The 24,656-nt window shown below is 43.6% G+C and overlaps 1 protein-coding gene across 2 annotated transcripts in view; it reads right to left on the bottom strand.

Moving 5' to 3' along the window:
• Positions 1–24,656, bottom strand: part of ARHGEF25 (Rho guanine nucleotide exchange factor 25) — a 728,124-nt gene that overhangs the window by 217,359 nt on the left and 486,109 nt on the right. For both annotated transcript variants that reach the window (XM_069230834.1, XM_069230833.1), the window contains 3 exons: positions 23,594–23,660; positions 21,865–21,968; positions 3,205–3,274 (listed from right to left, as the gene is read on the bottom strand). In XM_069230834.1, the coding sequence (XP_069086935.1) occupies positions 3,205–3,274; positions 21,865–21,968; positions 23,594–23,660 (241 nt within the window). The remainder of the gene's footprint in view (positions 1–3,204; positions 3,275–21,864; positions 21,969–23,593; positions 23,661–24,656) is intronic.

Raw genomic sequence — 24,656 nt, 5'->3', positions numbered from 1 at the left:
TGATGGGACTTGAGTTGGGTGGACTGGACTGGAGTAGGTGGGGTGGGGAGGATTGGACTGAGCTGGATTGGGGTGGATTGGATTGATGTGGGGTGGACTAGAATGCAGTGGGGTGGATTGTGGTGGATTATAGTAGTGTAAACTGGGATGAGTGGGGTGGATTGGATTGGGGTGAGGTGGACTGGATTGGATTGGGGCAGATTATTTTGGATTGGAGTGGGTTGTTTGGGATTGGTTTGGGAAAGGCTGGAGTGGGGCAGATTGAAATGGACTGAAGTGTGGCAGGTTGTTTTGGATTGAAGTGGGGCAGATTAGAGTGCAGCAGATTGTTTTGGGTTCAAGTGGGGCTGACTGTAGCGGGCAGATTGTTTTGGAGTGGGGCAGACTGTTTTGGATTTGAATGGGGCAGATTGGAGTGGGACAGATTGTTTTGGATTGGAGGGTGGAAGACTGGGGTGGGGCTCATTGTTTTGGATTTGGGTGGGGCGAATTGGAGTAGGACAGATTGTTTTAGGGTGGATTGGAGTGGGGTGATTGGAATAGCGTGGACTGGGTTGGTATGGGGTGGGATGTATTGGATGGGAGTAGGGTGGACTGCATGGGACTGGGGTGGTTTTGAATGGGGTGAATTGGGATGGCCCTCCCTTGAATTGGATTGAATTGGGGTGGGGTGGGGTGGATTGGATTGGATAGGGGTGAGGTGGAATGGATTGGATTGGAGTGGGGCATATTGTTTTGGACTGGAGTGGGACAGATTGTTTTTGATTGGAGTGGGTAAAACAGGAGTGGGGCAACCTGAGTGGGGCAGATTGTTTTGGATTGAATCGGGGCAGATTGGAGTGGGACGGATTGGAGTGGTACAGATTGTTTTGGTTTTAAGTGGAGCAGATTGGAGTGGGGTGGTTTAGAGTGTGGCAGATTCTTTTGGATTAAAGTGGGGCAGCTTGGAGTGAGGTGGACTGGAGTGAGGTAAATTGTTTTGGATTGGAGTGGGGCAGATTGTTTTGTGCTGAAGTTAGGCAGATTGGAGTGGGGCAGATTGTTTTGGGTTGGTGTGCAGTAGTTTGCAGTGGGACAGACTGTTTTGGATTGGGGCAGCTTGGAGTGGGACAGACTGTTTTGGACTGGAGTCGGGCATACTGTTTTGGATTGGAGTGAGGCAGATTGGAGCGAGGCATATGGGAGTGTGGCATGTTGTTTTAGATCTGAGTGGGGCATATTGTTTTAGATTGGAGTGGGACAGATTGGAGGGAGCAGATTGTTTTGGACTGGAGTGCGGCAGATTGTATTAGGTTGTATTGGAGTAGGGTGTAATGGAGTAGGGTGGCTTGGGTGGGTGATTGCATGGGAGTTGGGTGACTGGATGTGAGGGTGGTGGATTGGAGTGGGGTGAATTGGGATGGGGTGGGGTGGATTGGATTGGGGTGAGGTGAGGTAGATTGAACTGGGGTGAAGTGGATTGGACTGGGGTGGGGCGGATTGGGGTGGGACAGATTGGTTTGGAGTGGGGCAGACTGGATTGGGGTGGATTGGAGTGGGACTGATTGATTTGGATTGAAGTTGGGCAGATGGGAGTGAGGGACATTGGAGTGGAGCAGATTGTTTGGGATTGCAGTGGGGCAGATTGGAGTGGGTGGATTGTTTTGGATCGGAGAACAGCAAATTACGGTGGAGCAGATTGTTTTGGATTGGGGCAGATTGAAGTGGGCCAGATTGTCTTGGATTGGAGTAGGGCAGATTGTTCTGGACTGGAGTGGGGCAGATTGTTTTGGATTGGAGTGGGGCAGATTGTTTTGGAGTAGTGCATATTGTTTTTGGTGGGTTGGAGTGGATTGGACTAAGGTGAGTGGTTTGGAATGGAGTGGGGTGGATTGATGTGGGGTAAAGTGGGAGGATTGTAGTGGGGCGTATTGGAGTGTGCTGGATTCGGGTGTTCTGCATGATTGTGTGTTAAAGCATCATTTCAGAGATTACACAATAATATAGAAACAATGTTGCTTTGCAATATTTCCAACCAGATCGCTCACGGGCAAAAATAAAAGAAAACATGGGTGGTAAGTGGGAAAAGACGACTTGGCAAAATAAAAGAAAGTTAGCTTTAAAAACATAAAACTTAACAATTTTGTTTGTCCTGCTGGGCACGTTCTTGCCAGTCACAAGCCTTCGGCTTGCAGGGCACTCGAAGTTAAAAAGAACAAAATAGTACCTCGATCACATCGGGAGCAGAGGATGGCCACTAATTAAGTTGACTCAATAAGTACTTGATCTCTGCTCCACACAGAGGAACGGAAATGATGTCAGGCTTCCAGTGACGAATGACAAGGCTGTAAAGAAGAGGGTCATGCAAACCAAGAAATGGTGAGCGACAGGCGAGCTCCAAGCCCTTTAGTGTAAACAACAGAGTCTCACAAGCAAGACTCATTCGCTTGTGCATGCTCTCGCATGCTTGACCCTAAAAATGGAGAGCTCTGCCTCTATTACACTTAAGTGTGTATAAAGGAGAAAAGCTCAACCATACTTTTAATCCATATAGTTCTCTTTATTCCCTCACAAATTCAAATATTCTTTGTCATTTGTGAACTGTGTTACACTATATCACATTCAATTTTGCCTAAAGATACTTTTTGTGCAGCATTAGACTACTGTGACACGCAAGATGGGAATTTGCAAACAGGCTTTTATGAACACAGAGTACCAACTAAACTGCTCGCAGAAATTAACCACAAAAAATAGTTATTTGTTGTTAAACTAGCGTGAGAAGGATAAATCTGGTGGCTGAGCATTCAGTTACTGAATTACAGAACACATTTTTGTATCATGTCTAAACTAGACATCACACCCCAAATCCTATATACAGCCCCTCATGTTCCAGATACATCTTAATTTTAAAGCAATCCGCTTTTCTTTCAAGCTTCGTTCACAACATATTAAATATCAATAATAAAATAACGTAATAAAATGCATTTAAACAAAATTGGGGTCACACAATACAGTTTGCTTGCATAATTATATCATGCATGTCCAACAAAACTCCTAAATGGATCCAACACTGGGACGTCCGCACTAGATTGTCAATAGATGTGGCCCGATTTGAGTCAATTACACCTGAGAAAAGTTTTGAAGCAGAGGCAGCACTACTACTAAACTCAAATCACAACCTAAAACTTAAAAATACTACTTAGGTTGGAGAATGGATCCACTTACATGCTTTATGAAGAGCTGCGCCAGGAGGTCAGGATCTTGTAGACACTTTTCCAGCTCTCCAAGAAAGTAACTGAAGAAAGGGATGAGGGCAGGCCAAGGGGGACCAAAATGTATGGACAAGATAGGAAAGAAAGAGGAAGAATTTGGAAACAAGAGAAAATAAGAACAAACTGTATGATTTCAAAAAGCATTTGTTTAGTTAACACTCCAAAGGTTCAAAATGTGCATTAAGATCAGTTGTGATCAAATGTATTGAAAGTTTACCCCACCCAAAGGGCCCACATCAAAATGCATGCTGAAGGACACCAAATGGATTTATGCATTAAACAGACTTGAAACAAAGAAGAGCATGGTAAAAAAGGTCAAAGTCTGATCTGATAATGCACTTTACCGACCAAAACACAATTCACTTCAATGAAAGTTATGGAACCATTATCTCACTACACTTAAAAAAATGTAGAAGGTTATTGGTTGATTGATTTGTTGAGGCCTTAATGTCTACGATCTTGAAAGCTTCTCATACCTGCTATCTCCATGAAGGGATATGGAAAATGTAAACCATTCGCTCTTATGCACTGAGAGTCCTATTCATGAAAAAAAACAGACAAGAACTGAGGAAGTTCTCTGCCTCCACCTGAACCTATCTTTTACACTTTTTGCTGCTCATCAACTTTCCCTTTAGGAAGCCTGGAAGGTTGTGCTAGGTGCATATTTTAATACATATTCCTAGGAAGACGAGGTGACTTTTTCACCTGGTTCCTATTCCCACTTTCCTGGGTTCTCCATAGTGAAGAACTCCACAAAGGGGGAATATGATCCCTTATGAAAAAGCCCTCTTTTTTTCTCTTCGGGGAAAATATATTTTGCCATGAAGAAAGCCCTTCCTCTAGACCACGAACCAATTTGAGACTGATTCATTTAATTTTCCACCCTGAAAGAGAAGTTACTCCAGCCCTGTGCTGGAGAAATATTTTGATCACTTCCAGGGCTGGTTAGGAATTTGGAAATTTCCACACACATACATGTTTGTCAGTGTGCCTAAACTTTCTAAGCCATACATACCTTGGCACAAAGCCCCCCACCCAAAGAAATTAACCTGCCAAAAATCCCATTGTCAATTCTTGGCAGGCTTAAAAAAATACGTCCGAACATAAACATATGTTTCGACCAAATATTATTTTTGTGACTTGAACGCAGTATCTATATCGTCTGACTCCTTATCAATGTATTCTGACCATTAATTGTTATATTCTAATTTATATTACAAACTTGAGCCACTTATGATCATGTTCTAACACTTTGGGGGTGATTCTAACTCTGGCGGGCGGCGGAGGCCGCCCGCCAGAGTTCCCCCCTCCAGAATACCGCACCGCGGTCGTAAGACCGCTGCGGTGATTCTGGGTTTTCCACTGGGCTGGCGGGCGACCGCCAAAAGGCCGCCCGCCAGCCCAGTGGAAAACAACCTTCCCACGAGGACGCCGGCTCTGAATGGAGCCGGCGGAGTGGGAAGGTGCGACGGGTGCAGTTGCACCCGTGGCGAATTTCACTGTCTGCAATGCAGACAGTGAAATTCAAAGTGGGGCCCTCTTACGGGGGCCCCTGCAGTGCCCATGCCATTGGCATGGGCACTGCAGGGGCCCCCAGGGGCCCCACGACACCCCATACCGCCATCAGAATGGCGGTATGGGGTGGCAGAATCCCCATGGCGGCGCAGCGAGCTGCGCCGCCATGAAGGATTCATTTGGGCAGCGGAAAACCGGCGGGAGACCGCCGGTTTTCCACTTCTGACCGCGGCAAAACCGCCGCGGTCAGAATGCCCTGCGGGGCACCGCCAGCCTGTTGGCGGTGCTCCCGCCAACCCTGGCCCCGGCGGTCCATGACCGCCGGGGTCAGAATGACCCCCTTTATCTTGAAGTTGTAACACTTTACTACTATGTTCTAAAACTGAATCATTACAATAGAATATATAACCACTAAGCTATGGTACTGGGTCCTTATACTATCACTCTGTTTTATTATGAAAGTGAGGTTTCATTGCTATCAGCCTCTTATCATTATATTATTGATATAAATCACTAAGGGGGTCATTCTGGCGGGAGCACCGCCAACAGGCTGGCGGTGCCCCGCAGGGCATTCTGACCGCGGCGATTTGGCCGCGGTCAGAAGTGGAAAACCGGCGGTCTCCCGCAGGTTTTCCGCTGCCCAAAAGAATCCTCCATGGCGGCGCAGCTCGCTGCGCCGCCATGGGGATTCTGACACCCCATACAGCCACAGGATGGCGGTATGGGGTGTTGTGGGGCCCCTGGGGGCCCCTGCAGTGCCCATGCCAATGGCATGGCCACTGCAGGGGCCCCCGTAAGAGGGCCCCACTTTGAATTTCACTGTCTGCATTGCAGACAGTGAAATTCGCGACGGGTGCAACTGCACCCGTCGCACCTTCCCACTCGGCCGGCTCCATTCAGAGCCGGCGTCCTCGTGGGAAGGTTGTTTTCCACTGGGCTGGCGGGCGGCCTTTTGGCGGTCGCCCGCCAGCCCAGTGGAAAACCCAGAATCACCGCAGCGGTCTGACGACCGCGGTGCGGTGTTCTGGCGGGGGTACTTTGGCGGGCGGCCTCCGCCGCCCGCCAAGGTAAGAATCACCCCCTAAGTTATTACCTGTGTTAATATGTTACCAACCTTTTCGTTACTCTATAGCTTTGTATACTTACATGATCACAATATATCATGCTTTTGTTATTAAGTTATTGGGGGGTATCATTTCTACCCTGTGCAATTAGATTATTGTCCTGAATCATTTGGTTGCAATTCCGTATCACTTCTTTATAAACCTGGATCATTATATTATCATATATTTTAAAACCCTGTAGCAACAGATGATATATCTGTGAAATTAGGTTATATTTCTGTAGAGTTACATCTTCATCCTGCAGAAAAATGTACTTACTTCTGGTTCAATCTTTCTGGGGGATATTCTGTCTACTTGCAGATTCCTCACCTTTGAATATCCTGGGTCGGAAAATGTTTGCAATAACTCTCCACAGTCTGTAGAGGGCACAGGTTCCATTTGACCTCAGGCACAGGTTTGTGATGCTGTCATTGGAATCATACAGTGCCAGGACTGTCAACCTGGCTGACATTAACATTGTTTTTGCAACGACTTGTGAGGCATTGTTGAGAAGACTGACAGTTAAGCAGTGGTGCAATACAAACACTAACTTGGAATTTTATTAGGAAGCTCAGTAGGGTTCTCCAGAACGTGGAAGAGGGAGGGTTGGTGAGCAATCTGCGGGTAGGGAGAGTATCCACAAGAAAGATCATTACAAAAGGTAAGTGACTTTTTCTTCTGATGAATATTTGTAGGTGCACATTACCCACCTTTGAATAGACTCTCAAGATATACTCCTCTTTGTTGGTGGGACTGGAGAACTAGCTAGGAAATCATGCAGGATAGATAGAGCTAAATTACAGTCTCTCCTAACTTCTGAAACCACACAGTAGTGTTTAGCAAATGTGTGGAGAAAGGACCAGCATGGCTCCCTGAAGATATCTTCTACTGGAACCCCTCTAGCCAGAGCTGAGGTGGAGGTTTTCACCCCTTGTAAAATGAGCCCTGATATATTCAGGTGGCTCTTTCTTGGCTAATGCATAACAGATCTTAATGTATAAAAATGATCCAATGGGATAGTTTGTTTGTGCACAGGTCTGCTTTCCTACAGTCAGAGTAATTGATGAATAGCTCGTCCTCCGAATGAAATTACCTTGTATGAGTGAAGTAGAAGCTGACTGCACACTAGGGTGCAAGGCTGCAAAGCCTCTGCTCTTGCTGCAGTGAGGTTGAGGGAAAAGAGAAGGAAGGTGAGCGACTGCCCCAAATGGAAAGGGGATACCACCTTTGGAAGCAAAGCAGCTTCAGTGCACACCAACTTGTCTGGAAAGAGGCATGCAAATGGAGGTCAGACAGACTAAGCCTGCAGCTCACTAACCTGGCTGAGCTGAGATGATGGCAAAGAGCAAAACAGTTTTGAAAGTCAAAAGTCTCAATGTGCAAGTATGCACAGGCACAAGCGGAGTACCCATATGAAATGTCAGAACCAAAATACGGTGCTGCTGGGGAATTACAAAAAGGAGTTGGCAGATACTAGTTAATCAGACCATTCAGAAATCTAATTAACACGGGTGACCTAGGGTTTGTCTGAGTGTTGATCAGGTAGACAGAGGAAAGTGGACAGCGCCAAGAGGTATCCCTTCACTGTAGGTAACTCACAGTATTTAAACGCCGAGGACAGTGCAAACTGTAGTACATTTTCAAGGCCTTTTAAAGGATCAATTGACCTCTTGGGCACCAGGAATAAAACTAAATTACACAAAAATTGTAGGTGACCAGGTATACTTTCAGTATCAACTAGCATCATTATATTATCACCCTGAAATTTTAGACTATAATCCTGTATTATATTTAAGCCCAGAATTATTACATTGTCATCACATTGCATATCTTTTTAAGATTACACTTTCTTATTGTTCTTTATCACCACATTGTCAACTCGTATCATAACATATTAATACATATAATTAAGTTCTAACCCTGTGTAATCACACTTTACTTGTGAAGCCTATCTTTTCAAATTACTCTGATTTACCCAGGTCAGTGTTTCCACGAGTGTGTCACATATTATTGGAGGGTTGCTAGCTGATGAGTCGTGAAAGTGCAAGCAATAAATAAAGATGTCTTTAAATTCTGCATTTATTTTATCAAATTTGCTGCCCTTCAAAGACAGAGGTCAGATGTCAGGCTACGTCTTCTGACAAATTGCTGCTTATGTTTTTTAACTTGGGGATTGGTGCTTACCAGAAGGGCCGGCTTTAGGACTGGTGGCACCCTGTGGGGCAGTTTATTGTGGTGCCCCCCACTGCATGACCTCCTCCTCGGTTTCACTCACTACCACCTGGCAAATGTGCCCCTCATCTCTCCATCGCTCTCCTTTCACATACATTCATGTGTTTGAAAGCACTTGTAAAGGCTGGCTTTACTACTCCACTCAGCTAGCCACTTAAAATATAGAGGCATATTTAAGAGCCCATAGCACCATTCTAATGCCACATTAGCATAATTTTTTTATGCTAATGTGGCGATAGAAGGCCCAAAACGTTGTGCCATATTTACAAAGTGGCGCAATGCATGCATTGCGCCACTTTGTATCTCTTTGCGCTACATTATGCCTGCACCAGGCATAATGTTTGCATAAGTGGCATTCCCCCATTGAGGGGGTAAAAAAATGGCATAAAGAAATCAGACAGATTTCTTTACGTCATTTTTTTCCAGCACTTTTAGCACCTTCACAGAGCAGGCTTTAAAAGGAGGCTTCTGTTGGTTACAGTGGGCCTCTGGGTGCTCTGCAGGATTAGCGTCAACATTTTTAATGCTAATCTTGCAAAGCGCAGGACTAGCATAAACAATTCTGACACTAGTCCCCTAACTACCGCCATATTGAGCCGTATTTTTAATACAGCGCACACATGGTGGCGTTAGGGGAGGGCTAAGGGGCGCAAGAAAAGTGGTGCAGCACTTTGTGCAGTGCCACTTTTTTCAAGTATGCCCCATAGAGGCATATTTAAGGCCCCTATTGCCATTCTAACGTCACATTATTGTAAATTTTTTTCAGCTAATGTGGCGGTAGAAGGACAAAAACGCTGCGCCATATTTACAAAATGGCGCAATGCATGCATTACGCCACTTTGTAACCCTTTGCGCTACATTATGCCTGAGCCAGGTATAATGTATGCAAAGGGGGCATCTCACAGTTAGGGGGGCCAAAAAATGCCGCAAAGAAACTTGACCGATTTCTTTGCGTCATTTTTTGTCCAGCACTTTCAACACCTGCTCAGAGCAGGCAGTAAAAGGAGCCTTCCATTGGTTACAATGGGCCTCTGGGTGCTTTGCAAGATAAGCATCAACATTTTTTACGCTAATCCTGTAGAGCGCCGGACTAGCATAAAAAATTGTGACACTACTCCCCTAACTACCACCACGGTGCGCCGTATTTTCAATATGACGCACACATGGTGGCGTTAGAATGGGTGCTAAGGGGCGCAAGAAAAGTGGCGCAGCACTGTGTGCAGCATCACTTTTTTCAAATATCCCCCATAGGGCAGTGCTTAGTTTGTAAATAAAAAGGTGCTGGTGCCCAAAGCCCTCCTCTTAAACATGCGGCTGCTGCAATTAAATGTGTGAACACTGAATACAGAGGCAGCGTAATTCTGAAGCCATCTCGGGCCTCTTCAATCCATTTACAGGCACTCCCTGCCCCTTCAACTCATTCTTGCGGATTTCTGCTTTTTCCCATTGTGACGCTTTTTCATTTTTCTCTTCCTCCGTCTTTCAAATATGTGTCTTTTTCTCGCAGTAAATGCTTGAGGAAGAAAAATAAGCGCCGGTCCTCAAAATAAGTGCCAGTGCTCCGCACGGGAAACAACAAGCACAAATTAATCACTGCCATAAGAGCATATTTAAGAGCCCCTAGTGCCATTCTAACACCACATTAGTGTCAATCTTTTCACACTAATGTGGCGTTAGAAGGGCAAAAACGCTGCGCCATATTTACAAAGAGGTGTAATACATGCATTGCACTACTTTGTAACCCACTTGCGCTACATTATGCCTGCGCCAAGCATAATGTATGCAAAGGGGGGCATCCTTCTGTTAGGGGGGCCAAAAAATGGCGCAATGAAATCCGACAGATTTTTTGGCGTCATTTTTTTCCGGCACTTTTAATGCCTGCTCAGAGCAGGCATTAAAAGGAGGCTTCCATTGGTTATAATGGGCCTCTGGGTGCTTTGCAAGATTAGCGTAAACATTTTGGATGTTAATCCTGCAAAGCGTCGGACTATCGTAAAAAATTTGATGCTAGTCCCCTAACTACCACCATGGTGCACCGTATTTTAAATATGATGCACACATGGTGGCGTTAGGGGGGCACTAAGGGGGTGCAAGAAAAGTGACGCTGCACTGTGTGCAGCACCACTTTTCTTAAATGAGTCCCATAGTTCTGTTTTTTGCAGCAGGAATAATATCCCTCTATGCTACTTTATATTGAGTCAAAGCTGCCACTAGGCAAAGCTCCCATCTCTCTCTCTAGCAGGAACATTAATCACAAGAGGTATATTGACATTTTAATTGTTTCTTGAAGGCTAAACGCACAAGGAACTTTTCAGCAGGTGCCTTTAAATCGGAAGTTATTGCTAAACACAGCGCTCCCCTGAGGTCAGTGCCCGGTGCGGTTGCACCGCCCGCACAGCCCAAAAGCCGGCCCTATTTACAAGCTCCTCTCACTTTGCAGTCAGAGAAAGAAAAATAAAGTGACTCATTTGACAATCTTGCAGAGGTACAGCACGTGTGAAAGGAAATGCTGCAAGATGTCATTTTTTGTAACACACAACAAAATGGAAACACCTGTAAAAGAACTGCACATATTCAGCAGTTAGGAAGCCAAAAGTGAAGCACATTTTGTTGTAATTCTGACGTGTGACGGAACAAAGGTTTTAATAGGATAAAAACAAAGTCACAAACTTTACTTGGTGATGCACAAATGATATTCACTAAAACCCGAATTCCACAAATTAACGTGTGCATTATAGTTTAAGCAGTAAAATTGTATGTCTGTGCAAATTTAGAGTCCATTTCAATGAAAAATGCACTCTGGTTACATTCAAAATCGCCCGTTTCATGACCATTAAAGCTAGGTGGGTCCTTACAGTTTGTCGTTCTAAAAATTATGTTGTTTCTAAAACGTCTGGGAACCACTGGCCTAGGTAAATTGTCCGTGTATTTCAATACTGAAGGGGCTTCACAGCAGAGGATGGTAGTGAAGAGTCGGGCGAAGTTGGTAAGATAAGACTGACTTTTTCTTGGTTGTGTTTCTCTTCGCACATCTATATTCAGTTCTTGGCACTGACCGTCAGTCACTGCTCTGGCATTCTGTTGCCGCGGGTTGCTAGGTTACCATAAGGCTGCGCTCAGAAAAGCAACGCTGATAACAACAGCATGTTTTTTTATTTATTAATAATGGAGAAGCAGAGATATAGAGCACTGTCGCAGAACACAGTGATAAGAGGCCCTGATCGTGCAAAGCTTGCACAAAAGAAACCCGTTCATCGCACTCGTACAACACACCGCGTGCAGAGCCTTCTTGAAGAATGAAGGTGAGACCATGCGAACCACAAAGTCAATTCAAAATACTGGACAAACGACACACAAAATGCAGCCGCTGATGCCGAGGAGACTACAGAAGCGGCTGCATAATGAAACAGTGTAAATGGAGCGCACGACAAACTGTTTCTAGGCAGTAATACAAGGTGCTGTTACAACTAAATATAAAAGTGAACACATTGTGGGCCCCGAGACGATGAAAAGCTACGTTGGTCCCATTGGGGTTTGGGTCCACCATAAACAGATTGCACATTGCTCTACGCAGATTTCGCATTAAACAACTGAATAATATCAGGTTAAAGGGAAGAATAAAGCAGCAGCGACTCACCCCCTCCCCACCCCACCTGCCAGCAGCAGCTGCAAAACTTAAAAATAAAACGATAACATCAATGTTTATTATCGTTTTTTTATAGGGGCGGGGCCATGGGGAATGACACTCAGGGAGGGGGAGTGGTATGCACTCCCCTCAGTGCGCATGTGTGTTTGGCCGACTGTCTCAGGATGGTGAAACACACATGCGCACTGAGTTGTCTCCAAACCGAACGGCGTTGCGGGGTTGGAGACAGAAGGCACAGCCTCCCAGTCTGCGTGGGAGCGCGAAGCCAGCGCAATCAAGCCAATCCTGATGCTGCTCTCTTGCTGCCAGCAGCATGAAAGCAGCGTTAGGATTGGCCGCAGGGCAGACTGGGAGCCTGTGCCTGCCTGCAGTAGAGACCTGAAGAGTGGTGGTGCGGTAATGCGGCAGGGATAGAGGTAATTTTTTTTTTGTTTGTTTGTTTTTTGTTTTGTTCAAAACCCCTGCCTCTCTATGATGAAAAATGCCACCCAGTGCGGGTGAGAGGACCGCGTCCTTTTAAAGGGAGAACACAACCTATGATGTACCATCTAGCTCACCACTGCAATAGGGTCTTGGTTTCCTTTGTGGGAGGAGAACATGTCTGTAAGCCCTGAAGTTGATGATTGAATCTAAAAGTACTGCTTGCCATTGTCACATTTTCACAATTAAGCCTTAGGACTTGGCTACTCCAACATGTTTTTCAGAAGGTTTAGGAGGCATATAATGTTCAAGCATCAACACCATTACAGGAGAGAAAAGAATGAAGAGTAGTTGTGATTTTTTGCCTAAAGGTTTTTAGATCAGAGAATCAGAGCTGATTTGTCTGTTGCCTAGCCTGGCGTAGAGAAGTGGAGATAATTTTTCACTGGGTATATAACCTGAATCTGACGGTCTCAGTTTTGTGCTTATTGAGGTGAAGGAAAATTGAGTCCATCAATATCTGGAAGGCTGAGAGGCAAGATAGTCAGATTCTGGAGTTGTCAATGGAGGTGAATTTCCAGGATTGCTCGATGTTGTAGATGTATGTGTGGTTTTTATGGTGAAGCTCTTGCAACACCAGGGAAGTGGGTGGCTTCTGGGCTAGTGGATGGACGTTTTCTAGCACAGCTGCTGGCGTCAATATATATGTGAAATGTTATACTGAAGTAGCTGAGGTAATGGATGGGGAGACTGCTGGCCGCGTTTAGAGGTTTCAAGCCAGTTTCGGAGTACATTTTATGTGTTTTTACTGTTAACAAGTCTGCTTACGAGGAAGAGTTTGGACTTGTGTATAGAGGGGACGTAGAACTGGATTTGTTTGCTGAAGTTACTTAACTGGTTAGGAGTGGTGGATTCTGGGACAGTGGTAAAAGTAGAGTTTCCATGCCAGAAATATTTTGTGTGCATACGAGTAATTGACTGTTTTAAGTGTTGGGAGTTTGTTTAAACTGTTTAATTCGGATTTGGTACCTGGCAGAGGTTTTGAAAACAGCCAGATACCCTTGATGAACATGGAGAATTAGCAATTGAAGCTGTTGAGAAAATTCAGAAGTCTTTTGCATCTGGAATGGTTTCTGAAGGAGATTTTTCTGAGTGTATAACTGTCATTGTGCACTTGTGATATTGACGCTGTGGAACAGACTGCAGCTGCAGGAAACTTTCCAGCATTGCTGAAATGATCCATGTAGATCTGCTGTTGATAACCAATGTCACATGAGTTGACTGGAAGGTGGATGAGTGAAGTGACTTTTGAGAGGTTACTGGAGGAGATTTTCAAGCAGAGGTGTACATTGTTGACAAACACAGTGCAATGCATTATGGAGGTGTTGAGAATATTGATGAGTTATGATAACTCAAGACTGGTAACTGAGAAACGTTTCCAAGAAGCTATATCACTTTTCCATATGTTTTGAATTGTGCAATGAAAGACGACAGGTGGAAGAAAGATTTTGCAGCATAAATAAAAGTCACCAATGCACAAGTGGACCAGTTCACTGCAGCTATTTGCATGGCTGATGAACAGAACTCAGATGAGATTGAAGATGATGAAGGAGAGGGAAGAGTGTTGAGCAGTGTGACATTTCAGGCATTCCTGTTGATCTAAGGGCCAGTGACTGTACCTGAGACTCATTACGAAAGCTACTGCAGGGGGTCTATATGCTGTCCCTGTTGCTTCAAATATTGACCGTCGATGCAAAGACCTAATCATGCAATAAGAGTTGAGCACATGCTAAGACGCATGCCCGTGGTATATCTTTTTGGCACATTCTATTTAGAATTTCCGAAATAAAACGTTTATGAAAAATAATAAACTGTGACATTTATAAAGACTGAAAGGAAAATGTTACTCACCTTGTAGGCATCTGTTTGAGGCATGTAGTGCTGTAGATTAACATGCTGTGCACTCTTCCTCCCTCTAGTGACTCCACCTATTGGTTGTATTGTTCCAGGGCACTGGCTCTGTTGTTAGATTGTTTATTCTCTCACATGTACGGCAAGATCAGGAATGGATCATAGAGAATACAAATAAATCCTAACCATGCAAATTAGAAAAAGGGAATATTTTATAACAACGCTCAGACAAACACGGGGGCAGAGTGGGTGCATATGAAGCTACAGCCCTACATGCCATGAACAGATGCTTACAAGGTAAGTAACATTTTCCATTTGTGGCATGTGTAGCTGTAGACACACATGCTGTGCATAGACTGTAAAGCAGTCCTTCTGACAGAGGTGGCTTAGCCTGAAGATGTTGCAGAAGACTGGAAGAGTGTGCTTAAGACAGCCTGGCCAACTCTGACTTGTTGCATAGCCAGAACATCTACACAGAAGTGTTTGGTAAAGGTATGAGGGGTAGACCAAGTAGCTACAAGGAAGGGTATCTTCCATGGTAAAAACTGAAAAGGACAAGAGTGAAGTGTTTCAAAGGGGAACCTATCATTTTTTAGCTTAATATTAAGGTTCCAGACCAGAGCAGGGGGCGTCCGTGGTGGAATAATTATTTTGTGGTCTTCCATGAATGCTTTAATGACTGGAATTCTAAATAGCAAAATATGTTGCCTATTTTGGAAATAGGCAGTTACGACAGCCAGATGTAAAAAAATAGATGTATATGCGAGTCCTAATTTCTTCAGGTGAAGGATGTAACATATAATGTGCTGCACAGATGCTGTGAGCAGAATTGATGTCTTTAGAAATACAATAGTGTACAAAATGTTTTCATTTGGCTATGTAACATGCCCTCGCAGTAGGCCGTCATACCTCTTTAAGGATACACATACACTCTTCTGGTAGGTTAAGATAACCAGATTCAAAAACCTCAGGAGCCATATCGTAAGGTTGAGCTGCTGAGGATTGGGATGTCTGAGAGTAGCGTGGATTTGTGTGATGAGATCTGGTCTGTTCTGTTGGGGAGCTTCTCATGTGACACTAGAGAGAGTTCTAGTAAGGTGCAGTACCATGGCTGACATGCCCAGGTTGGTGCTACCAAAATGAGTGTGAGGGATGTTTGTCTCAGCCTCCTTACCACAAACAGTAGGAATGGGAGAAGCAGAACAGCATAAGCACATTTCTCAGACCAACTCATCCACAGCGCATTGCCAAGAGACTGTGGGTGTAGTAGTCTGGAAGTGAAGTTTGGGTACTTAATTTCAGCTCTGAATGTTACGGTGCAAGGTGTCTCAGCTCCGAAATCTTCAGCTTCGTCCCTTTCAGTTCCAAGCATGTTTAATGGTGCGGCGGATGAGGCTTTATGATTCGAGGTGTACTTCGACCCCGAGTGTGGAACTGGTGGGTCCGAACTCGGGATGCTGGTGTCGACCATGGCTGAAAGGCAGTGGCACACCAGATACCTCACAGGCACAGGGGCTTGTGGTTGATGCCTCTTTGTGGTGAGTAGAGGAATCATCAGTACTCTAATTCGTATATTTTATTAGTTTGATATCAAGCCAATCAGGCCATACGAACCACACATCTCATAGCATATCAGTAAAAAGTACAATAAGCACAAAATTAATTGAGCTATTGGTAAGACAAATAATAATCATGTACAGATCCGTGCTTCCAACTATTGCACCACACACCAGTAATCAATTAAAAAAAGCATATACACATAAAACTTCAGATGGTAGTTACTAAACCTACCCCATCTCTGGGATCGACCACATCGCTATAAACCTTCCTGCCCAGAAACCAAAAGATAGGAGCTTTCATTATATCAACAAATTTGACAATTGTTAACATTAGGCTTATAAAACAAATTTTGCAAAGGGCGGGAAGTGTGCAAATCCGTTTAAAAAATAAACCTTCATAGCTTTAAAAGTTAGCAACCTAGTACAGTACTTACATGCCCATTCTCGTCAGTATTGTGCAAAAAGCATAAAAGGCATTATCTTGCAAACCAGGGCATAATAGCTAGCTTTTCAGATACCACAGATAACAATTTAGCCATAGCTCAGCATATCAACAAATTATTACATTGCAGGATCGTCCACGCCAAGTCTCTAATACGGCATACCTGCAAGTTTCTAAAAACAGGTAATAGCAGAATACATCTTATTTTGGCCACAAAATACAATAATATGCGCTTGTGACAGTGTTTCCATCTTACAAAAGGGACAAGCAGCCCTAACCGACCCCACCTGACTGATTCCCTTCCACCTAATAAAGGAGGGGACTTGACCCAACCTGACCTTCAAGGCCCACCGCCTAACAGATCTGCTCTTAATATCTTTCAGGTGGGGCTTGATTTGCCCCCTGTAATCTAGCTCCAATGGATGCTGCAAGTTGATTCTCTTATGAACATCAGCAACATTGCTATTTTGTGAACACTCTTTTATTAGGCTTTTTAGAGCTTGTTTCTGATGAGACATATTTAAGGGGGTATACCCTTCAGGCAGATTAAGTAAGGCCTCCATGACCTGTATGTTATTTACTCATTGAACCAAGTGCTTCTCTTGCAGATGCAATTTTATGAAATGCCTCAAGGAGCCTTCCTCAGCTTTTAGGAGCCCAGTCCAATAGTTAAGCACCTGTTGTCTATATTTAAATAGTATATTGGTAAGGCCCAGCTCTAACCTCAAGGCACTACTCAGAGCCAGTGGAAAATGGCAGTCATCTGTTCCACGTTTGTTTCTATAATTTGCAGACGCTTCACCTGTTTTTCTAGCAGAACCTCATAACCATAGAGGAACTATTTTTGTATTATACACCTCTCTCAGCACTTCAACAGACTTATGGCCCAGAGCGGCACAACATTTTTTCAATAAACCATGAGCCCCGAAGTCCAGGTTGTGGCTGAATAACAGGCCACAATATCTGTATTCTTTAACAATCTCCACTGGGTTAACATCCAGCCACTACCTGAACACAGGGGGCCAACTCTTACCTTTTGAAAAAAACATAATCTTAGTTTTGGCCGTATTTATCTTTAAGTTGTTTCCCTTGCAGTAATGTGAAAAAGCATCTAGTTACCTCTGCAAGCTGACTGGTGTTAGATCTAGTAACATCATGTCATCTGTTTAAAACAACACGGAAATAGGCTCAGTCGATAACTTAGGGGGAAAAAACCTGCCCTGATTTATGGCCCACATGGCATCCGCTATCTAGATTGAGAACAGCAGTGTAGCCAAAATACAACCTTGCCTCAACCCATTAGGGGTCCTGATCTTTTTAGACAAGGATCTATTAACCCAAGTTCCACTCTGGTCCACGATCCCTCGTGGAGCTGGACTATCAACTTCAAGAGACCCCTTGGACACTTCCATTTGGCCATCTTTTCCCATAAAAGAGATCTGTTCACAGTGTCAAATGCCTAGATAAGTCTATATACAACATATATAGTGGCTGCTTTCTTATAAAAGCGTAATCTTCTTCCAACAACTTTAATATCACACAATTATCTGTAGTTGAATACCCTTTCCTAAAGCCCACCTGGGTTAAAAGAAGAATGCTAGCTGAGCACACCCAATCTTCTAAAAAACCCAGCAAATGCCTTGCAAAAATTTTACTTGGGATATCCAACAATGTAATCATGCGATAGTTAGAGGGTAGGGTCCTATCCCCTTTTTCAGAAAGAGGCACCCGACTGCAAACTTTCCAGGTTTCAGTCAAGTCATGCCCCTCAATTATTTCCTTATACAGTGCCACCATGGTCTGTGCCCACAAATGAGGATTAAGTTTAAAAATATCTGAAGAAATACCATCTGGCCCTTGCGCCCTAGAACTGTTCAGGCCATTGATCACTGTTACGATCCCGTTAACTGCAGGAAGCGGAATACTCTCCCCGCCCCTTGCCATAAATACTCATCAACCATGTACTCCCAACCCTTGGACTTTGTACAGATCTGAATATAGCTAACCCATGCTTCTTCGGGAATTAAGTTGCTGTCATTTGTTAGCCCAAGAGTTCTGTTTAAAATCCTCCAAAAACTCTTTAGGTTCGCAGGGAAAAGATTCCTCTTGCACAAAGATTCTCCCTTTCCATCCATTTGATTTTCCTCATGACTTTCCTAAAGGCTTTCCTGTGCTGTCTTGCCAGTTTATCCCTTTGGGCACTCCCTACTCTAAACGCCTTTCGGATTTTCTTATTAAGCATTCCTTTGACCTGTGATTTTTCAAAACCTAGGGGGTCCTTACGGACCCCACTTTGATTCAACCCTATGCCTGCCATATCTCTTATAGAGGAGATTAACTTTTCAAAGTCCTGAACTGCGTGGTGTACGGATGAGCTGTCTTGCTCCTTTAGCAACTCCTTCACGCTATTTATAACATTACATTTTAGTTTCGCAGACCACACTATTCTATGGTCATTCTTAGAGTAGAGGTGCAAACTATTAGGCCACTGACATCTTGCATAGACACCCTGGCTAATGAGAGGATAATATGCTTGTGGCCACTATCATCAAGAGCCCCTACCGATAGGTCTATCACCATCCCAAAGTGCTCCGAGGCAATAACTGCATAATCAATCAGGGATGTTGCCTTCCCATTATCAAACATTGGCTAAGACGGCTGATCCCCTGTACACCTACCATTAATTATCGTCATGTTAAAAATATCAAGAAGGATCCCGAATTGCCTATCTGCCCCCTCCCCGGCTCCCCAAACCCTGACAGGGAATATCCAATGCACTTTCTTAGGCTCTTTGAGTAACATCCCTCGACTGCCTGAAGGGATTTATACATTTAAATCACCCATCAAAAGAATAGGCACCTGGGGAAAACCCAATTGGATCTTATATAATGTAACTGCCAGCTCCTTATATTGCTTCTCTTTACAAAGGTTCGGAGGGAGGTACTTGTTAATTAATATCAAGTCAGGACCCCCCTTGTGAACCCTCCTTGATGCCACGTTTGAGGGAATATCCCACAATAATACTACCAGAAAATTTGCAAAATCCTTAAAAATAGCAGACACCATAATATCAAACTGCACTGCTACCAAAACTGCCAGACCCCATGCCTGTTGGCCAAAATGCCTCTTTACTGCCTTTAGGCTAAAAACAACATATTCTGGCAACACCTAGTCCTCCGTCGACATTGTATTAGAAATTGTGGATTGACTTTTGAAAAATTCCGCAGGCTCACAGTATCTGTGGCTATAGGTGCTTATTTGAGACCTCATGCTTTTAACGACAGTTTGGTTTTAGTTTTCATGTAAATAGCACTGCAACACTTATACTAACACATAATTCACTCACACTGCGCCGTTACACAGGAGCACCTCGATTACTTTACTTTGAATTGTTGAATTTAAGTTTCTAATAAATGTTATATATTACTCACAAACTTCATGGATACAGAAAGTTCTTTATTATACAACCACTGTCGTGGAGGTTAATTCATATCCTTCCCCCAGAGGGACCAAAACATTTTTCTGTTACATTATTCTCTTAGGATGTCTGGCGCGTCTTCATCTTCTCTTCTGTGCACCATGGTGGCTGAGGCAAGGTGATGAGCATGTCAGTTCTGTAGAGTCTTTTTGTTATGGAACGCAAGACACGCAGAACAGGAGTCTTCTCGGTTGTGGGGAGATAAACACAGATTGCAAACTTTGTGAAAGTCCAATCTGGGGTACTTGGCGTGGCAAGTAGGACAGACTCAAAATAGGGTCCTTCCCATCAAGAAGACATTCTTGATCCAGACTGTGGCAATCACAAGGTATATAGCTGACAGAGACTCAAAACTACATAATGGGTGCAACTGGAGAAAGCAGAAGCGTTTTGTTGAACCGAATAGGGGATGGATCTAAGGGTCCGGCGAGAACACCGTAGGTGCTGAATCGGAACTCATGACGACAAGTCTGTACCCCATGTCGAACAAAAAACAATCTAACAATGGAGCCGATGCCCATGTGCAATACCAATAATAGGTGAAGTCGCTAGATCCTGTACCTCGAATACACTTTATTTGAAGAAAAGCAAGTTGTACACGTCCGAGCCCAGCACTAGATGGATGAAGAATTCACAGCATGTGTATATAGAGCTACACATGCCACTAAAAGACTAGGTACACTGTACGATTTAGAGATACCTTAAGATATGTTGTTGATTTTCCTTCAGATTTGTTAAACATTTTCAAACAAGCATTGGCAAACCAATAGCTTGCCACTTTCATAGCAGCCAGATTTAATGATTTTACCAGTGCTTCTTTTCGAAAGCAGTCGCTTTTATTATAAGGAAAAGGAGCTGGAATTAGTTTACAATAGCATTTTGAATTTGTGAATGCAGGGATGAAGGCATGGTCGTCATTTTGGGGTTCGCCAAGAGTCACAGCTGTGACTCCTGGATTTCCCCTTGCGACTCTTGGCTTCAGAGGTTGCAAAAGCAGTGCCAGAAACAAGGTTGACCTTGTTATGGACGTTGGTTGGGGCTCCTTTCTCTTTGTTTTCTCTGATTTTTTTAATACACTGATAGTGAATAATGTTTAATTATTCACTATTAGTATAATTAAAAAATGGAATACGATTAGCTGGATTAGTCCCTCCCTCACAGCTGAGGTAAGTTAAAACATGCTTTTAAATGTATGCTGTGTACGTGCTTGAGAGTGTGTTTAGATGAGCGAGTGTGTGTGTAAGTGGGAATTTGTGTACGTGTAAGCATGTGTGTGAGAGTGGAATTGAAGGTCAAAAAGGGTGTGTGACATTACTCCCGCTACCCCTTGCATTTTGTGAATTGACGTTCATGGATGGAGGTATGCTTCCCCTCACAATATTCCACCCTGCATTCACTCAGTAGGATTAGCAAAACTGAATTCTAGCTCATTAAAGCTGGCAAAGAAGGATTTTGCAAATCCTGCTGAAGGATGATTTTGCACTGTGGTATATGTGTACAACTGTTGTAGCGCAAAATGTAGGTTGAATCACAACCCAATTAATGGGCGAAAACAGGACTGCTTAGCGATCTGACTGATAGAAAACATGAAATTTGTGAAGGGTCTAAACTGAGGTGGGGAACAGGTTGTAGGGAGAAATTGTGGGGACGGTGAAAGAATCTGTGAAAGTTAAGAAAGATCAGTTGTTTTATGCGTGAAATGTAACCTGATTTTGTGACTTTTAATTAAAGTGTGGCAAGCTATGAAAAGAAAGACTGCTGTGAAAACAGTGTAAGACACTGACTGATATCTGCAGAACGCATGGCCCAGAGTAGAAGAAAGAAGAACCGTTAGTCTGAAGTTCAGAAGCAAGTTCCCGGATGCTGGTTTTTCACTCTCATTTCTTTAATGTAAATGAAGGACACTCTGAGCAGTTGAGTGTACTACGTAGGACTTTGGTGTGATTTCGACCAAATAATGCTGTACATGGTGAACACAGTCATAATAAAGACATTTTGATTTCTGACAGTACAGTTTTCTTTGAGCATGAAGCAGGTTCTGCAACCATGTGACATTTTGCTTGAGATTCAGGGGCTAACAATGGTCAACACTGCAACGTAAACTCATTTAAAGCATTTGAAAACAATTGATTACTGCAATATCACAGCTTGCTTATCTTGCTTGGTGCGCCGCAAACTGCGTCCGCTTGATCAACTCTCAGAGCATTTGCATAGCTCTGGAGGAGGCACAAAGCAGAACAAATGTGGCAAATGAAATAGTCTATTTCACTCAACCATAATCACACCGGACTGACATTTCCAACTTACTCCTTGTGCCAGTCATAGATCTGATGTATGTTCCCAAACACAATCTTGTCTTTCCCTTTCATGTCGTCAGGGATGCCTTTGGTGTTCATCGTGGCCATATAACCCTAGGGAGAAAGGACACAGTGAAGTAACCTAGTCTGGTCACTGCCCTCCTTCATTTAACATGGCAACTCTACTTAATATATACTTTCACCCAACATTGCAACTCTGCTTAATATATTCTTCCACCCTTTGTTCTGACACTGATTTTGCCGCTCCACATGAGCAGCACCATGGCACTTTATCAAATCTGTTAATGTGCATGTTACTTTGTGTTTCCTATTCTTACAAGCAAGTTACGTGAATGCAAACCCTTTGCACAAAAACATACGTGACTTTTTCCCCTTTGCTCTAGTCTCATAGCAACCCTCTAATTGAGGCAACAGTGTTCTGCAGAAAAATGAAATATCTTCTACTATTTTCATTCACTGAGCAGTCAACTTCCTCCTTTGCCTAGATTCTTGTCATTCTTCTCTATTGGAAACCAGGCACCATTTGGTCATCTGTCTCTGCAATTTATTCATCTGGCGATCCTACCCAAGACTGGACATAATTTTCCTTGTACAGGTCTCGAAATATGGATGTACCAGAAGTAGGCACATTCCCATAGATATTGCACTGACAGTTTCACATGCTATTCCTAAACGTGGACCCCGGAACTAGACACAATCTTCAAGAGGTGGTCTCCAGAACTGGACATAGTATCGACAGAAGGGAATCCCCAGAACTTAACACATTCCTACGGATGTAGCCTTCAGAAAAAGACACTGTGCCTCATGAGAGAAAGGGGCATCATCCTTCAGATGTGGTACCCAGAATGGGACAAAACGTTCCAAATGTGACCTTCAGAAATGGACTGCCTTCCAAATGTGGTATTTTAATAAGTTCATACCAGATGTGACCATAATATATAAGAAAGTGAAGTCCAGAGCAAGACCCAATTTCCAGCGTTGGAAAAAATCTTCCAGAGGTGGTCTCCAGAACTATATACAATCCTCCGCATGTGCTAGCCATAACTGGACAAAGTGCTGCAGATGTATTCCCCAGAACTGGACGGAATGCTCCAAAATGTATGTGTGTAGTAGTAAATCAGTCTGCCTTTACCACCAAGTAATAACTCCCTCTTTGAAAATCACCTTTGTATTTGTTCTCCCTAAGGCACAAGATTTTCTTCAGTCATGTCAATCCCCTTAACAGGTGTAAATTACAGAGTGTTGGCTGGGCCTATTTTTGTCCTCTTAAAGAGAATTCATGATGACTTTACCCCTCCGCCCTCTAACTGCTGCAATACTGAAGTCATCTTACTCTTGCCCAAGGGATCAAAGATCACTAAAAACAACAAATGCTGCCTGACATTTCAAACAAAAATTGAAGCACAACTCTGTAGTGAATATCAGTCCAGCGAGGAAGCACAGGTGAATTTATTGCAAATCTCTGAGCACACCAGAGCTCCATTAGACAACTACTAGCCCAGCCTATCGGCACACAAATATACACTGGAGCAGACACTGGTGCACAACCAAACTTTACTTTTAATAAAAGCAGGACTGCATGTGCATGACCCCGTCAGGCTATTGTCTTAGCCCTACACTAGAAAGCAAAACTACATACGGAACGACGTTGTACTCAGTTATGATGCAATGCCCTCTGGAAACCCTCCTACATGCTCCGATCTACCCTGCTAAAGTACCTCGACGATCTGTGCAAGGTCCTCCACATACAGCTTTTCTGTTTCAATGAGCTCCATGAGGACGTACCTGGAGAGAGAGAGAAACACAAGCGTCTGATAAGCGAAGCCGGGTAAGTCCAGCATCTGGCACCTCAATGCAAATCCCATGTGCTAGCAGGAGGTGTTAATGTAAAGCAACATGTATATAAAGGTTGTTCCTAGACATTTGACTTTGGGACCAATCCAACAGACTGACATACCCCAGCTGTGTCTTAAATGCTTCTGTATTATGGAGTAGAATCAAGAATCCTAGGGGGAAATTCTGCCATATGTGCAGTAATATGCTCTTTTTTTCTTTTTATCACACTGGTAAGGAGGTGAACAGATCTGTAAAAGCTTTGCTAATGATAGTGGAATCTATATGTGTGACACAACCAGCAGTCACTGGCGAGGGCTAGATTTCAGGATTAGCTAGATGGTGGAGGAAACATGCTATAAATCAGTCGATTTGTCACATTACATCTGATGGCAAGGGCGACAAATCTTCACTGACATGTCAAAGAATGAAGTCATGCCTTGGACCTTAAAATACGAGCTGCATAGAAAACCTCTATCCAGCACAGCTCCACGAGCTTCTCCAAGACGTGTGCTCTTCTTCAGTGGAGCTTTGTTGCAAATATGAACAAAGTTCTCGAAGATCGATCAGAACACTCAAGGGCTTTTATACAGAAATAAATGGGGTGAGATAGCAATAAACATGAATTAAGCGTTAATAGAGCCAAGATCCCTCTTTAGTGATGATAGTGCACCCCAAATATACTGTGAACTTATGTTAGGAAGGAATCTGTAAATCCTGATTAAATATATGAACATCTTTTATTTGGCCGTTCTGTACTAGACATGGTAGCCGGAGCATGTCCTTTGAACAAAAAAATCAATCGATAATGGCAACATTTTATCAAGACGATGTGGACATATATTTCCAAGTTTACATGGCAAACTAATTGTATTTTTCATCTCTGATTCTCAGTGTTGTTATCCCTTTCATGTAAATATAAAGCAATTTTTACAATTGTAGTTGAAT

Source organism: Pleurodeles waltl, chromosome 4_2, assembly GCF_031143425.1.
Source record: "Pleurodeles waltl isolate 20211129_DDA chromosome 4_2, aPleWal1.hap1.20221129, whole genome shotgun sequence".
In the NCBI taxonomy this organism is placed as follows: Eukaryota; Metazoa; Chordata; class Amphibia; order Caudata; family Salamandridae; genus Pleurodeles; species Pleurodeles waltl.
Note: the sequence above shows the minus strand (reverse complement) of the source record. Positions and strands in the feature narration are given on the sequence as shown.